This window comes from Trichoderma gamsii, assembly GCF_001481775.2.
Source record: "Trichoderma gamsii strain T6085 chromosome Unknown Scaffold_33.2, whole genome shotgun sequence".
Classification (NCBI taxonomy): Eukaryota; Fungi; Ascomycota; class Sordariomycetes; order Hypocreales; family Hypocreaceae; genus Trichoderma; species Trichoderma gamsii.
The window spans coordinates 218,486-235,001 of record NW_020171370.1 but is presented as its reverse complement, the minus strand read 5'-3'; the positions used below and the strand labels follow the sequence as shown (position 1 = coordinate 235,001).

General features: G+C 51.1%; 7 protein-coding genes across 7 annotated transcripts; 5 read left to right on the top strand and 2 right to left on the bottom strand.

Annotated features, from left to right (window-relative positions):
• Positions 1 to 563: 563 nt before the first annotated feature.
• On the top strand, positions 564 to 1,025 carry TGAM01_v208216 (hypothetical protein; the record flags this gene model as incomplete). The annotated part of the gene is made up of 1 exon (XM_018809312.1): positions 564 to 1,025. The coding sequence occupies one exon, from the start codon at positions 564 to 566 to the stop codon at positions 1,023 to 1,025; it is 462 nt and encodes a 153-aa protein (XP_018657476.1).
• TGAM01_v208215 (hypothetical protein) lies at positions 576 to 1,097 on the bottom strand (the record flags this gene model as incomplete). The annotated part of the gene is made up of 2 exons (XM_024550281.1): positions 576 to 999; positions 1,081 to 1,097. 2 exons carry the CDS (start codon positions 1,095 to 1,097, stop codon positions 576 to 578), a joined length of 441 nt encoding a protein of 146 aa, XP_024404988.1.
• A 1,398-nt stretch (positions 1,098 to 2,495) lies between these two features.
• TGAM01_v208214 (hypothetical protein) lies at positions 2,496 to 7,496 on the top strand (the record flags this gene model as incomplete). The annotated part of the gene is made up of 2 exons (XM_018809311.2): positions 2,496 to 7,226; positions 7,299 to 7,496. 2 exons carry the CDS (start codon positions 2,496 to 2,498, stop codon positions 7,494 to 7,496), a joined length of 4,929 nt encoding a protein of 1,642 aa, XP_018657475.2.
• Positions 7,497 to 9,294: 1,798 nt separating this feature from the next.
• Positions 9,295 to 9,645, top strand: TGAM01_v208213 (hypothetical protein; the record flags this gene model as incomplete). Its single annotated transcript, XM_018809310.1, has 1 exon — positions 9,295 to 9,645. The coding sequence occupies one exon, from the start codon at positions 9,295 to 9,297 to the stop codon at positions 9,643 to 9,645; it is 351 nt and encodes a 116-aa protein (XP_018657474.1).
• A 210-nt stretch (positions 9,646 to 9,855) lies between these two features.
• TGAM01_v208212 (hypothetical protein) lies at positions 9,856 to 10,464 on the top strand (the record flags this gene model as incomplete). Its single annotated transcript, XM_018809309.1, has 1 exon — positions 9,856 to 10,464. The coding sequence occupies one exon, from the start codon at positions 9,856 to 9,858 to the stop codon at positions 10,462 to 10,464; it is 609 nt and encodes a 202-aa protein (XP_018657473.1).
• A 750-nt stretch (positions 10,465 to 11,214) lies between these two features.
• Positions 11,215 to 12,440, bottom strand: TGAM01_v208211 (hypothetical protein; the record flags this gene model as incomplete). The annotated part of the gene is made up of 2 exons (XM_018809308.1): positions 11,215 to 11,429; positions 11,489 to 12,440. 2 exons carry the CDS (start codon positions 12,438 to 12,440, stop codon positions 11,215 to 11,217), a joined length of 1,167 nt encoding a protein of 388 aa, XP_018657472.1.
• A 2,330-nt stretch (positions 12,441 to 14,770) lies between these two features.
• Positions 14,771 to 16,486, top strand: TGAM01_v208210 (hypothetical protein; the record flags this gene model as incomplete). The annotated part of the gene is made up of 1 exon (XM_018809307.1): positions 14,771 to 16,486. One exon carries the CDS (start codon positions 14,771 to 14,773, stop codon positions 16,484 to 16,486), a length of 1,716 nt encoding a protein of 571 aa, XP_018657471.1.
• Between the last annotated feature and the right edge of the window lie 30 nt (positions 16,487 to 16,516).

Below are 16,516 nucleotides of genomic sequence, written 5' to 3'. Positions count from 1 at the left end.
CCCATGATACCTTGTTGCCTATCTGCCTACTAGTACCTATATAGAGTAAAATGAAGCAGTAGATAGACTTTTCATGCATATATTACTTGGTATCAGATACAGCTGATAATGTCCACACTTTGAAACATCAAGATCTATTTGTTCATGCACGTTTCACAGGCCAAGCTGTGTGGCTTGACGCTCAAGATGCTGATACTACAAGGCCCCACTCGTCGTGGCGGCTACGTCAACCGTGTGACAAAAGTGTCATCCCGAGCGATTGCTGTAGTAGGTACCCGTCGCCAAGCTGGGGGAACATGCGCACAATGATACGATATATGCCGTTCGTGTATTATTACAGAAGCAAGAAGCAATTAATAAAATAGTAAAGATAATAGACAAAATGCTGTAGCCCGTATGTTCATATCCTTGCGCTGGCATAACGGAAGGATCCATAACCTCCTTCTTTTTTCTTAAATTTCTGCCCAACGCCCAAGGTCATCAAAATCAAAGGTATTCGTATGTTCATAATTCCAACCTCGGCGCTTTGTATGTCGCTGCCACCATCGCTATTCGTCGTCGTTATGATCATCCCATTACAGCCTGATATATATATCCATGCAATCGACCCTCCACTCCCGCTTGCCCAGCATGTTGCGCAGCCACTCGAAGCCCACGCCCGTCCATTCGTTCCTCAGCACGGCAATCTCCTCGGCGGCGGCGCGGGCGGCGGCCTTTGCGGTGGAATTGAGCATGTCGACGACGGTCTCGTTGAAGGCGCTGCTGCTGCTGGTGGTGGTTTCGTCGTCTTGGAGGAACGGCGCGGTCGGTCGGGGCTGGAACCAGTTGCTGCCGAGGTCGAAGAAGCAGCGGTCGGACCAGTTGCAGGACGTCAGGAAGAGGATGAGCAGGAGGACAGAGCAGTAGACGCAGGGGCGGTTGAGGAAGTAGGTGCAGATGAAGAAGAGGAGGATGAAGGCGGGCGAGGCGTTTGTTGGGATGAAGAGGAGGGGGAGCCAACTGTTGGATCATGTTTTGTTAGTTGATTTATAGAGAGAGAGACAGAACAAAGGGATGGATTGGCGTTGGGGGGAAACGAACCTTCGAAGGCAAAACATGGTGAGCTCTCGGTGGCGGTGAGTGAGCGAATAGAAAGAGATTATGCAGAGAGAGGGAGTGTCGCTGAGTTGGAGGAGGGTTGTGAAGTTGAAAGCTTCCTTGAACGATGGAAAGTCGAGAGTGGCGAGACCCTATGATGTGGATATCACTGACTTGAAGAGCCAAGCATGTGATGGAGAGTCCAGCTCAGAAAAAAAAATATTCAATTCCCAAAACAAATAACAGTGAATAAGCAAGAATGGGAGAGTTTGTCCTGTGTTATGCAAGATGGACAATATCACTGCTGGCAGCTTTGTTGTAAGAAAAAAGGGCCATGATAGGATAGCTGGAAAGATACGATAATCTCTACTGGCGCTCAAGTCGAGGTGAGGCTGAGCTAGCGTTGCGCCACACGAGGCTGTTGACTCGACACCGCATTTTCGCGATCTTCCCCTTTGTCTTTCTCGCTGCTTTTTGGTATTGGAAATGAAGCTTAGTACTATATCTAAAAGGGCTTTGACCAAATCAAGATGAATTCATGCCCTGTGCTACTTGATTTTTTTTCTCCCTTGCATTTTCATTTTGTTTTACCACTCTTCCTTATCTTTCTCGCTTCGGGCTTTGCGGTTGGGTATCTGTGACGTGCTTGAAGAGGTGTGTGTGAGTGAGCTGGCAGCAGTGGGTACATGCTAGTGCACGCATAAAGGCGCTGAGATCCCTTGGATTTCTTGCCTTCTCCTATGTTGATTTGTTGCCTAATTGGTTGGTCACTAAAGTATCTAGTCTCGTAAAATTTCCTCTCTCTTTCCAAGCGAGCTTTTCATCTGCTTGGACCTTTGTTAACCCTTATCGATGCATAACTCGTAAACGATAAACATCTTGAAGAGCAAAGTCTGGGCTCTTCTCGCTGACTAACCCGTCGGAGCTTAAACTCTTCAGCAGCCCGTGCGCCGCAAACTGGTGGGATTTCCAGGCGCGTCTCCAGTGGAGGCTCTAGCGCCCACAAGCGCTCTCCCGCACCTTTGCTTCCGCTGCTAGCAGAAGCACGCACTGGAACTAAGAATTTAGGCCTAGGCCGCCTTGTGCTACGCCTAAGTGAATTGTGACCTGACTGCCGCCAAGTTTTTTTCCACACTCCTTTCACGAAACTTCAGACTCGAAGCGCCTTCAACACGTTTCTCCCAACTTACTTTCTTCATCCTCTTCTTCGCCATCACCCCCATCTTCTATCCCTCCCCGCAACGCCACAAACCCAATTCTTCAACCCCTCCATCGAGAAATCAGAAGCAGACACGCAGCTTCAGGTCGCTCCACATTCGCCTCCACGCCCATCTCGCGCAGCGCGGCAGCCAAATCAGCATTGCATCGCATCGCATCGCATTGCCCGATCGTCCGTCAATTCGCAGCTCCCGCCCATCATGGATCTGCCTCCTGCACCTACTCCGCCCGTGTCTGGCGGCGTCGGCCCCAATTCAGAGCGGACTGCCAATCTGCTGAATCTGCTCAAGTTTAGCGGCCCCGGCAGCTCCAAAGACCTGCTGCAGGCGTCGAACCACAGCCAGAGTCAGGGCCAGGGTCAAGCTCAGGCTCATGCTCAGGCTCCGCTGCCAGCTTCCTTATCATCCGCCCAGCAGCATCAGCAGGCGGCCGAGTCCCCCTCCCAGCCTCATTCCCAGCTCCAGCACCAGCATCAGCACCCAGAGCCGTCGTCGGTGCAGCCTGAGAGGCAAGACGATGAGGTCGACGACGACGAAGACGACGAAGAGCAGTACCAACGTATCCAACATCTCCAGATGCAGTCCTCGCACCAGTTCCAGCCCCGTATCCATCAGCCTGCCCCCACGGCGGCCGATCCGACGGGCCTGCTCGCTGCCCTTATGAGAGGCACTCACGAGATGGACGAGCCCAAGTCTGCTCCCACGCCACCCCAAGTCCAGGCCCAGCCTGCGAATTCCTTTGCTAGCGGAACGCCGCCGCCTGATACCAGATCGTACCTTCTCAATCTCCTAAACAGGCCCAAGCCTAGCCAGACCGACCAGCCGCTGCTGGTTGAGTCGTCACGCTCTAACCAGCACACCCCACAATCGCAGGAGCATATGTCGGAGACGAGCAGCCGTTACTATGGCCATCACTCGCAGCAGCCTCAACAGCAGCATTCTCAGCCGCAACACTCGCAGCAGCAGCACCCGACCGCCTATCACCCGCAGCAATTGTACCAGCAACAGGTCGAGGCGTTTGCCGGGCATGGCACTGCAAACGCCAATCCCATCTTCTCGCCTACGCCAAAGGACCCCGCAGATGTGTCTGTTCTGTATCAGGCACTGGCGGGCACCTTGAACCAGATGTCGCCTCATAGTACCGGCAGCGTCCATGGGTCTGGCCCTCCGCCTGCATTCCACATCTTGAAGAAGGATCAGAGCTCGCCGGCAGGTTCTAATCCCTTTGCCGGCAGTGAGCGAAGCTCTTTGCAGAGCCCTCCTCAGCAGTTTAGGCATAGCCTTGACCGGGCTTCCTCTCTTCGTTCTCATGAATCGCATCACTCTCAGCACTCGCATCATTCCACCCAGCACTCTATAAAGCAGACGCCTACGACTTCTGACTTTGGTAGCTTCGTCAACATTGACAAGAACCGAGAGACTGTTTCCGAGGCCGTTCACGACCTCGCCGGTAGAGCCGATCGCGACGCTCAAGAGGCCTTGGATAGGGCTGAACGTGAGACTGCATCCAACTATGCCGACAGTGCCACCGTCCGACCTCACGATGAGAGTGACTGGGTTCAGCCATCCAACTACTCTGACGCTACTCGCTCCATCGAGAAGCAGATAATTGATGATATCAAGTCTGATCAGGAGCATCGCGGATACGGTTCCTCCCAGGAGCATCTTTCCAAGGAGGAGGCCCCAGAGTCCAGAGATATTGACAATCATGGAATCGCCGACAGCTGGGAGAGCGCTGATCAAGATGAGATTGTCGTCATCGAGGAAAAGGAGGCTCCCTCTGTCAGGGTCTACAACTTCCCGATGAAGCCATGGATTTCCATTACGCTTCAAGAGGACACCACCGAGCCTCGTCCTCAATTCCGCGAAGAGTCAATCATGGACGTTGCTCACCTCAAGAAGGACTTTGACCAGATTGATCGCAACTTGTACACTGCCTCTCAGTCCTACATGACTCACGGCATGTCCAAACAGGGTGGCTTACGTGTCATTCGTCAAGACGATGGCAAGGACGCAAAGGTTTTTAGAGATACCAAGGACCGCATCTTCAACGTCGCCATGTCTGTCACCCCCCACGATTACGAAGGTGTTCCCCGAGAGGCCATCATCGCTACTGGCATCAGCGGCACCGTCTACTGGGTTCAGATCAAGGATGGTGAAAAGGATCACCTCGAGGATCCCCATCTTGAGCAGTACGGCTTCGCGCTGCCTCCCATCAACTCTCAGGAAGGTGATGCTCCCGGAGGCGCCCTCAAGACTCGCGCCAGAGCCTCTACCAATCACCCCGAGTTCTTCGCCGTGGGCCGTGGCAAGTCTATCCACTTTATCTGGCCGTCCTTTATCTTGCAGAACGGTCTTTTCAAGCCCGGACACGACCGCGTCGCGGATACCGAGGCACTGCTGAACCAATGCTCCCTCAAGATCAACACTGGCAAGGCTGGTAAGGACTTTACCTTTAGCCAGGACGACTCTGTTGTTGTCTCGCTGGACAAGTCTGGCCGTGTCAAGTTTTGGGACGTTCGCGATCTCACCGCTGTCAAGGAGGGCTCGGATCCTCGCAACCCCGCCCCCGCTCACTCGTCTTTGGAGATTAAGGAGCCTTTAATGACTCTGGCTAGCACTCCAGAGGGCGAAAAGGCCTGGCCGACATCCGTGCTGCTCCTTGACAAGCAGCGCCCTTACCAGAAGCGATGCGCGCTGAGATACATGATTGTTGGCATGAAGCAAAACCACACTCTACAGCTGTGGGATCTCGCTCTGGGCAAGCCTGTTCAAGAGTTTAACCTGCCTCACAGCAAGGAGTCGGACGCCGTTTGCAGCGTCATGTATCACCCGGCCAGCGGCATGATCATCATCGGCCACCCGACTCGTAACTCGGTCTACTTTGCGCATCTTTCGGCTCCTAAGTATAACCTAAAGAACGTAACTCAGGCCGAGTACATCCAGAAGCTGGTCAACCAGGACCCCTCTATTCCCCAGCCAGATAGTACTGCTGTCATTAGCGGCGTTCGAGAATACTCCTTTGCCAACCGCGGCATTCTACGCAGCCTGGATATTCTCGCTACCCCTGCCATGGTCCAGGATACAGACGAGCCCACGTTGTTTGAGCTGTACGCCATGCATTCCAAGGGTGTTGCTTGTCTAATGATTAAGCAAGCTGAGCTTGGATGGTCCAAGGACAACAAGGTGCTTGATGCTGTCGATGCCGTCATTGAGGGTGTCGTCACCGTTTCTAAGCTGAAGACTCCTGTTCAGACGGATGTTGCCAACGGTACCACTACCACCGAGCACACTACTCCAGTGCGCATTGCCACTCGATCCGCGACAAGAGAGATTCTACAGCCGCCTGCTCAGGCCGCTGCCCCTTCTGAAGCAGCAACTACTCCTCGGGTCATCGAACAGCAGGTGACCACCCCGGCCAAGCCCAACAACGACGCCAAAGAGATTGAGACCCCGGGACAGTCATCTAAGGAAAACCATCCCGAGAAACATGAGCGCAGGCAGCGCAAGAAGAAGGGCAAGGATGCCGAGGCAAATGCCAATGGATCGGCGTCCTCGCACAAGGGCGAGGCTGCTGCGCCGACCAACAAGAGCGCTATCAACGGTGGCCTGGTTGCTGGTGGCATCTCGTCTGAGGCATTTGACGCCGCCATTGGTAGCTTGGAGACGAGGCTCGGAGCTACCGTGTCCGACTCGTTCAAGTCTTCGATGAATAACTTGCACAACAAGATCAACGACAGCGCTCGCGTCAGGGACGAGAGCTTCAACCAGCATCAGCTGAAACTGCTCGATATGGTTTCTGACATCTTGAACGAGAACACTCAGAAAGTGCTCGAGAATTTGATCCACCAGCAGTTCACCGATGTTGTGATACCTTCCATTGGCGACAAGACCAGCAAGGTCGTGGCCGATATGGTCCAGAATAAGATCCAGGTCAATATGGCTTCCGCTGTGCAGAAGGAGATCCAAGGTGCCCTGCCCCATGCCGTTAGCCGCTCGCTGCGGTCCAACGATTTCATCAACGCAATCTCTGATAGAGTCAGCACTGCGGTTACCACCAGCGTACAGCAGGAGGTCATTTCCACGATTTCTCAACGCTTGGCGCCCACATTCAACAACATTGCTACCCAGGCGGCTCAACGCGTGGCCACTGACGTTCACAAGCAGTACCATGAGCAGTTTGAGCAGCTGAAGGCGCAGCATGCCGCAGACAACAACAAGATTGACCAGCTTCTGTCCTATGTTACCCGGCTGTCGGATATGGTGTCCACCATGGCAGCTTCGCAGTCATCGCTCCAGGCCGAGTTCCTCAAGTTCAAGCAGCAGCCTGTTGAGCTTCCCGTCGTGACTGCTGCCGGCGGCGGCATCAACGTTCCGCACGCTGCCAGCGTTGCTCACAGCATCGGATCTCATGGTTACGCTAACACTGTGGCCAGCCACCGCGCAAGCTTCCCGCCAAGCCAGGCTCCTAGCCAGGCTCCTAGTCACCCCCAGCAGTATGGAAGCCCTCAATACATGCGCGGATCTCAGCACATGGCAAGCCCCCATGGATCTGCCGCCCCGTCGGACCACGTTGGCCCGGCCAACAACGTGGCTGCGCTTGCCGGTGCCTATGCCAGCCAGATGAACAAATCCGAGGCCGAGGCCGACAACGACCTTGTGCAGCGCATCCGAGTGATTGAGACGGCGATTGCGGAGAACCGTCTGCAGGACGCCATGATCCAGTGGATCCAGAGCGGCCGTGAGACGGAGATCTTCCGGCGCTGCTTGAGCCGATACCCTCCCGGCAAGTTTGATTCCTTGCAACCGCTGATGCTGCTCGTTGTGATTGCGACAATTTCCAAGGATTTGAAGCCGAACCCGCGTCTAAAGGAGGAAGTTGAATGGATTGAGATGGCTGTCAGGTCGTTTGGCGCCAGCTTGCCCAACTACGTGAGTTTACCTTGTTTGCCTTTGCTTTCGTACAATTGCCAGATATGCTAACCGTATTGTTGCAAACTACAGAACTGGGACGATGACATGTCTCGTGAGGTGATGAAGAGCACATCGCAAACGATGCAGCTGCTCATAACCCGCGTGCAGCCTTTGATTGCCGGCATCCAGGACGGATTCCCTACTGATCCCTTCTTGGCCAACCTCGACCGAGGCAAGCTCGAGTGGATTGTGTCAACATCCCAACACATCTTGGCCAACTTTTACTAGACGACAGCATGATGGCTTTGTTTTTTTCATAGTGGTCTTTTATTTGCTTATTTTATATATTGCCTGGCGTACGCGAACGTAAAAGCCCAGTTGCATGATGCGGATACTTTTTTTTTGTAATTTATGTCGGACACTGTACATTTTAGGTAGAGAGGGAATGGACTTGGGGCATATTATGTGTAATCTCTCAATCACACTATAGCATGCGACTATTTTTCGTTCTTTTGAGTTGTGACCCCTGTATATGGACTTTTATTGCTAAGCTGCTGTTGATTTTATAGTTTCTGATTTCTTATCTACCCGCACCTACAGTACGGGCGAGGAAAAGCTTAAAATGTCGTGCCGCATACGTAATGCCACACGTCACGGAGCAATTGTAGGACGTGAGCGGTGTTGTGTCGCGTGGATACGTATTTCTGCGGGCGCCGGTAAGATTTAATCGCGATTAGGTGTTCCTATTGACCCGAGAGGGGGATGTCTGATGAGTGATGCATCGGCTGCATGGAATCAACGAATATATTGCGAAGAATACAAGGGTTTTTGATTTTCGTTTGAGCTATTCAATCTTCTTTTGAACCCTACAGATCCTTGCTCATCGAATTTGCTTTGCATTCAAGAGATTTGGACAAGTTGATTTGTTGCTGGAGGCGGGCTCGAAGGTCTTGGCATCGATGATAGTTCCGTAGCTGCCGAGATGATAGAGGGCGGCAAAGGGGTAATGGAAGAGCGAAAAAGGTTAAAGAAATGCCGGAGAAGAATATCTGCGTTGGAATTAAAGTTGCATGGAGAAGAGATTCGGGTTGTGTGGCGATGTGGACATGTCGTCATTCATTTTACTTTTTGATGTCGGTTTTGTCCTATCATTTATCATGTAGTGTTTAGTAAGTTCGGCATATATATATATGTAAGAGAGAGAGAGAGAGAGAGAAAATGTAAGGTTTTTGGGATTGAGTGATTGTTTGCCTCCCCCTTTTCTCTTCTTCTTTTCTTCTGATGAATTGAGGCTTTGAAGGAGTGTGACGATTGTATGAAGATGGGACTTTTCAAGGATGTTATTGAACCAGCGAGTATGTCAAGGACAACAAGACCACGAATGTTCCAGCTCTTTAACCAGTTTGGCAATCACGCAGTGCTGACAGAGTACAATGATAAACAATAGCCATCATCCTCGCCTTCACGGCCGGAACGCTGATCAACCGGCGGCGCTTGAAGCACCCTCACCAACGTGACATCGAATCCATACCCGAATGCATAGCCGGCGAGAAGAGGACTGACGTCTCGTCAGCCGAGCGCAGGAAGAAGAGAGGAAAAGGCGGCTCGGACCTGCTGGTGTTTCGATGGCTGTCGTGGATTTTCGGGACGTTTCCGTTTTTGCCGGAGATATGGTATTGGCTTTTGACTTATTGGTCCGCCTGCCTACTACGAAACGAACAACAAAGAATGGATTTGAATTGATGCTGATGTTTATTTTCTATAGGATATACCAACTTAGTCGGGCTTTTACAGCCCGTGCTATAGCTCCCTATCCGCACATCTACGCCCTCGCCAAAGAGCACGCGCTGCAGCTGCTCGCCATCGAACGATTTCTTCACATCGACTTTGAGCAGGCCTTTCAGATGAACATGCTTACGAACCATCCGTGCATCATGCCATTCCTGCGACACGTTTACCACTCGCACATCATCGTCGGCGTCGTCTTTATAGTCTATACCTACACGTTTCTGCCGCAGCCGGTGTACCGGCGCATCCGCCGCACCATTGCCATGGACAACTTGATCGCCTTTGTGATTGTGTCTCTATGGCGCTGCTACCCGCCGCGCATGCTTCCTCCCGAGTACGGCTTCGTGGACGTGCTGCACCCGACGGCCACGGAGCCGGGCTCGGTGTGGACCAACAACCGGTTCCGGCTGACGATTGCGGCGATGCCGAGCCTGCACTTCGGCACGGCGGTGCTGTTTGCCGTGAGCTTGGCGCGGTTCAGCCCGCACGCTGTGGTGCGGTGGATGGCGGTGCTGTGGCCGATGGTGATGTTTGTGACGGTGGTGGCGACGGCGAACCATTTCGTGCTGGACGTGGTGGTGGGCGCGATGGTGCCGGCGCTGGGGTGGAGGTGGAATCGGGGCGTGTTGGTGTTGAAGGGGGTGCATGATTGGGTGCTTTCGCCGGTGACTCATCGGATGGATTTAGAGGTTGAGGAGGAGTGACGGTTCTTGGAATAGTTGCAGACCATGGTTGGTGGTTCAACTATGGTTTAGTATTGATCGTAAAATATATATAGTGCTTAGATATATCATCAAGTAAAATATTATCAAGTATTGCCATTCTCTACCTTACATCTCACATCTCTCAGCTGTCCAAAATGCCTGTCCCCGTCGAAGCCATCATCAAAACCTACCACTTTGACCCCAAAGACGCAGAGCGCATCGCCTTCCGCCGCATCCCAAACAAGATTGAAATCGTGGAACCCAACCCGCTATGGCCCCAGTACTTTGAGGTGCTTAAAGAGCGCATCGTCTCCGCCCTCGGCTCGACCATTGTCGAAATCGCCCACGTCGGATCCACTAGTGTTCCTGGCTTGCCCGCCAAAAACCTCATCGACATTGACCTCACCGTCAAGGATATCCTAGACGAGGATTCCTACGTGCCGCAGCTGCAGGCGGCGGGATTCGATTTCTTGTTCCGCGAGCCCAAGTGGCATCAGCACCGCTTCTTTTGCGCGTACGAGCCCGTGGCTAATTTGCATGTCTATGGGCCGGATTGTCCTGAGGCGGTGCGGCACAAGATTTTTAGGGACTGGTTGAGGAAGACGCCCGAGGATAGGGAGGCGTATGTCAAGGTGAAGAGGGAGTCGGCGGAGCTGGCGCAGAGCTTGGGGAATGATAATGTGAATGAGTATGGGAAGAGGAAGGATGAGGTTGTTGCGGCGATTTTGCAGAGGGCGTTTCGGGATTTGGGGTATATTGAGTAGCTTGGCTCGAGCTCTTGTTTATTGATTGAGACACGGATCTAGCTACATGATGTGGTCTTACTGGCTATAGGTGATGATCATGGTCAACTACCGCTCTTCTCTTCATGTCCGCTATAATGTGTTTGTCGCCTGACGAACGTCTAAAACTCCCAGCTACCAGCCAAGCCCAAAGCCTCTATTCCAGAATTAATTCAGCCGCAGCTTTTGGCTGGAGATACGTAACTTTTTATGCGTGGGCTGGAGACTTTGATGACGCCATGGCGCGCCACTTTTGCTAACCCAGTGCGGCCGTACTTGACATCGAAGTGAGGCTGGATAGCCGCATCTTGGCTATACCAGATCTGCTCTGGTTGTGACGGCAACTTTTGGGCCTTTGTCGAGGGAAAACTTATCCAGTAGCCCAAAATCTACTATCCAACAAATCAGCTGTAGCTCAACACAGAGGCAGCCTATATACGGGTACGTGTTAAGTTTATGTCATTTATATGTACATGTACTCATTACAACAGCTCACAGTCCACATATCAGGTTTGTAGAGGTTAATTGGATTGTGCTATGTGCTGCTGCAAGTTTTAAGTATATATCATCTCGTTACAATATGGTGGTAATGTGAATGCTTATCGCATACTATTATTCCCTGATTTTGCATTTTCATGCCCCAGCGTCTCTGATAGTCCCGTGTTTCATCCATGCCTATGCAAATGATATGGTGAAAACCGTCATTTTTGACTCCTTCTAGAATAAGGAACCTCACTTCAGTTGTTTCACCAATATTACCGTTGGTGTTGTCGAGTCAAACGAGTTGATGGAGCCCACAGCCGTTTCACTACCTTCATGCTCGCTGCTCTCTTTATGACACAACATCTCGGTAGCCCGTGGTTGTTGAAGCAGTTCCACCAGCGCTGCTTCATCGAGAATGATTCCTGAGTCGATTCTGTGACGGATACTGGCCGCGATTTCAGCAACTACGCCTCTGTTTTAGTATAGAGAAATGATGTCTGGTGGGATAAGAACTGGCTCTTACTCATGGAATCCGTGAAAAGAGGCTTCGCTTTTATGGGCTTCACTACCAAGAGAAGCTCTTTGGCATAAGCTGCTGCTGTTGCACTTGCGTAGTATTCCCATTCGTCAGTCTTATGACAGTCGGCATAGTTACTTATCCCTCGTATCGCGATACATGGAAAGTCGTTCATGAGGCCCGCAGACTCCATCTCAAAACAGAGCACGTACCTACCTTCCATCTCGCCATAGCTCACATAGTTTTCTTTGGAATCTTTCATGACTGTGTTTCCGGATGCCACAGTGCCGTAAAAAACGTCGACATCTCTCTTCAAGTTCCGTGGCTGACGCACATCGAGGTCCTTCATTTTGCACTGTGAACAATTTTTTTCTGAAACAGCATGGTAACTGTCATCTTTGAACAAGTAATCATTCTCTGGCCTCTGGAAGCGTGAATCTTCGCTTAGAAGCTTCAAATGTTGGTCTATTCCTCCATATCTCGCCGGATTGTTGTGTCTTCGCTTTACTTCGGGTAGCGCACTGAGAAGTACTGCCGGCGGAGAATTGAGGTGTCCAGCTCGGTCAAGACCTCGGTCTTGGTATCCAGAATCATGCTGAAAGACGCCTCCAGAGTCTGCATTTGGCTCGCTGACGACAACGTCACCGAGGCGGATGTCCCGCCCCTTTATTGGTACACCGCCTGCTGTGCCCACCATCAACAAGAATCTCAGCTGGGGAAAAGATCGCATCATATCTTTGGCAAGGCGAGTGGCTGGAGTTGTACCCCTCTGGCCGGATGGGAGGCAGCTAATCACGATGCGATGTTTGCCGATCCTGCCAAAGAAATATGTATTGCTGTCATTTTGCTCTGCTAATTCTGGACCTGCAAGGTCTTCATCTAGCATCGCACAAGCTGCCTCATATACTTGTTGGATGGCACAGATCCACCCTACAGTAAAGGTTTCATTGGATGCCATGTCTTGTATGCGATAATAGAAATGTTTCGAAAACAGCTGTTTTAAAAAAGATGAGGTAATATTATATCGTATGTAGAAATTTGAGAATAGTCCGAGTTTATCTTTGCAAAGAGCAAGAAGGTAAAAATTACTTATATACTGATACATATGAGCATAAGAGGCAGCCAGAAGAATGAGCCCTTTGTTAGCCGTATCAACTGCGCGCGTTAATGCTCCAATCGGGAGATGGCTCCTTGTTTCGGCTCATGCAAGTCTGGCGCGTATAAGCCGAGCCACACAGCTGGGCGCTTAAATACCCACACACGTCAACGTCGTGAAAACTAAAATTTCGGAGTACAAAAGGCCCTAATATGTTGTATCAATGGGGCAGTACCTATTTAGATTCCACGATGCTATTCAAGAGTGCTCTGAAGCCGCCAAATATGCTTCGTTGGTGGGGTAGGCTGTCCCCAAGATTCTACTTTTTATATATTCGCAGTAACCCTTTTGCTACAACGTGGCGTGTGGCAACGAGCTTGTCTTCCTAAGTTTCTTGGATCTCATATTTGCGTTTGCTCCATGCTGGGCGGTCGTTGTAGGTCTGGATCCGGCTGTACACGTCAGCGTCTAAATACGCATACTTGTAAGGGCAAATCTTATTTGTCCCATACGTGGATAGCCGAGTAAATCGCGGGAGCAGGTGTTCTTGTTAATTTATACAGAGACAAAGAAATTAGACGGTACCCATTGGAGTAAGAAGAGGGTGTGACATGGGCGAAGCTTTTCACCTGTCTGAGTGATATCGAGATAATCATTACCTGCATGCTAAGAAGCGCTGGAAATGGTCGTCAAGAGAAGGTCTTGAATTCTGGATTCACTTACGATAACTCTACTACTGCGAGGTGGGCAACTCTCTCAGCGAGTGCATACTATAGATCAAGTCTCGCAAGCTTCGGAGCTAACTGCTCTGCGGGTTCAGCTACATGTACTATCTATCTAATACAATAGCTGCGCAAGATCATACCCAGATAGCCTATATAGGAGGAAAGCAAAAAGCATATGTCAAGTAGGCACAAGGTAAGCTACTGCTGCTAAGATCATTTCGATTTCCGCATTCTAGGTATACATGGTCAATAACCGATTTGGGAAACGGGGGCTTTCGGCCAAATCTTGAAAATTTAATTACAGCCCAGAATGTTGTAACTGTTGGAATAAAGGGCACCAGAGTATTCGATTATCCTCCGATTATAGTTCTACTTGACACAATAGATATATACGGTGGAGCTCACACACCTTGATTGAACTCAGATTTCTAGCTATTGTCAGCCCATAGAGTCCTCTTCAACTTTTGCTACAACGAATTTTCCCGCATGCCTCAGCTTCACCATACAAAGTACTTGCAAATGCGCATATCGATATCGTCTTATTCTGGGATTCAGATATGAACTGTTCAAAGGACTGACATCAAATACTTTGCTTATTAGATTTTACTATGTACCATGTACTAGTTTGCTCGTGCTAGCACGCTCGAGCCAATTTGGTTCTTTAGCTGTCGTCAACAAAACAGACTAATTTTTCTCTTTTTAATGTGGCCGAATCCACTCCTTAAACTTCACCAACTTACTCTGACAGCTACTAGCAATCGATGAAGGGTAGACAGAAAATGGAAACCTAGAAAATGGGAGTCTCATGACGCGTTCTCCCAGAACGGACAAGAATATATTTCTCGCTCAGCATTGACATCTCCGTCCTACTGATGCGGCAACTTGTCAAGAATACGCCTCTCGCCGACGCGCAGGGCTTGTCAGATGTGCAGACTCATCAAGCCATCGAAGCAGTTCAGCCACAATGCCAACAAGAGCGAGAGTTGGGTAGCTTTTCTTCCTTGTACTTCTAAAATTCGGAGCATGTCGTAGTACCAGATTCAAGGCGTATAGAGACTTTGGAGATGAGACGGTGCCCGTCGGAGCACGTAGACGAATGAATACGGTCAAAGTATTTTTCTGCCTGCAAAGACTTTGGGCCTACTGCTCCATGATTTCAACTACAAGTATAACCGAGTACTATCGCTCCACAAGATGCTAGATGGCGTATATGAGTAAAAGCAAAACACTTTTTTTAAAGTATAATTTCCATGGAATCGAAAAACCTAAATCTACACTCAATAGTGGAAGCGTTAATCATGGTGCCTATAGCCTCTTATTTACCTATATATTGAGCTCCTTTCCTCTCTACAGCTTCTACTCTTTTCTCTTCCTTTACTATCTCCACAGCCTCTGCTATATCAACAGCTTCAACTGTCTTTATAGCTTCACACTTTCACAGCAACTACCATCCCTACAGCTGCTACCATGTCTGCCATTTCTACAGCTGCCACCATCTTCACATCGTCTACCAGCTCTAGACGCACTACCCAGACAACACCAACCGACTTGGCCATGGCATCGCCGTCACCGCCAAGCAGCAAGGAGGCAGACCTCTATTACTGGGGACTTCCCTCCCGCCCCAAGCTGGTTGCTCGCTCCAGCACACATGTCTGGGAAGACCCGTTTTGGTCACCCTCCCCCTCCATGATGCATAAATCCCTTCGTCCTGCTGATGGGAATCCGTTACTGCACCGTCTGTGGAACGACGCAACGTCTTCCCTGAGAAACCAGATCGTGGAAGCCGTCGACGCCGCAGACTGGACGGCAGTTGATATCCTGCGCCTGGGCTGTGCTGGAGAATTCCACACAACTCTGCTGGTATCCGTCAAGCCAGCGTCTCTTTCTTGGAGCCAGGCGCATCCCATCACGCTGCGATGCAAGGCCATTCTGGAGGGGCATGGCATCGACAATGTTCATTGCGAAATACGCGAGAGCATTGTCACTCCTTGCGGCAATGTCTTGTCTAGAAGTAAATCCGCTGCCGTTGCCGACACGACAAGCGGATTGCAGCTTTCTTCGGCTTCTAGGACAAGACTGCGAGCAGACCGTGTCGATATGTCCGACTGCCTTGGTACCCGGATATCTATGAAAGATGACGATACCAGGTTTGGCACAAAGGGCATATACCTCTCTGTCAAGCCATCAGATCGCCAAAAGGGGGAGCAGCCTAAGATCGTGGCCTTGGCTTGTGGGCATGTAGTGGCACCCCAGAAGAGTAGGAGTTTGACGACACGACTCCAAGGCTCCCAGACACCCAGAGAAGCCATCCAAATCGACCAGCCCGAGTACGACAGCAGACTTGCGCGCCTTGAAAGCTCCGCCAGACAAGATCGTAACCATGCGACAGAGTCCCGCAACTGTGGCGATACCGAATCTGCAGTTGCATACGACCAGATAGCAGACGACGAGGAAGACCTTGTCAGGAAGATGAAGCCGTATGTGGCCTCTTCCTCAAGGGTATTCGGAACGCTGCTCTCCGCGCCGAAACTGGTGTATTCGCGAGCTCTACGCGACACGCCAGGTTACGATCCATGGCTCAGAGACTGGGCGCTCATTGAGCTGTTGCCCCGCCGCCACCAGATTTCTCTCGACACTCTGAGGAACAAGGTCTTTGTCGGACCACCGAACCACCTTCGCAGTATTGTGCACGACAATTCGGCCGGATGGAGAGGACTCGAGAGGATCAACGTCCCAGCGGCGCTCAACGGCACCCTGGCGCTGGCAAAGACGGCCGTTCCCATGAGCGAGCTTTACCAACCCGCTCCTGATGCTAGCGACGACGAGCCGACGATGCTTGTCGCGCAATATGGAGCGGGCGGGAAGCTGACGGTAGGCCTCGGCAACAGCTTGAAGTCGCTTGTTCGTCGAAATGAGGCTCTGGATGGAGACGTCGAGAACTACGGCGAGGAATGGGCCGTAACATCGTTTGCCGGGACTGACCATCTCCAAGCGGCATTTTCGTTGAAAGGCGATTCTGGGTCTTGTGTATGGGATATACATACGCAACGCCCTGCTGCGATTATCATGGCGGGAGTACACAGCCCGGCGCAGAATGGGGGCAACGATGTTACGTATGCGCAGCCTTTGGAGCGTTTGCTTGGTGATATTGGGCAATATGGCTTTGACGTTTCGCTGGTATAACTGGAAGAGGGGCGTGTAAGATTTCTTTGT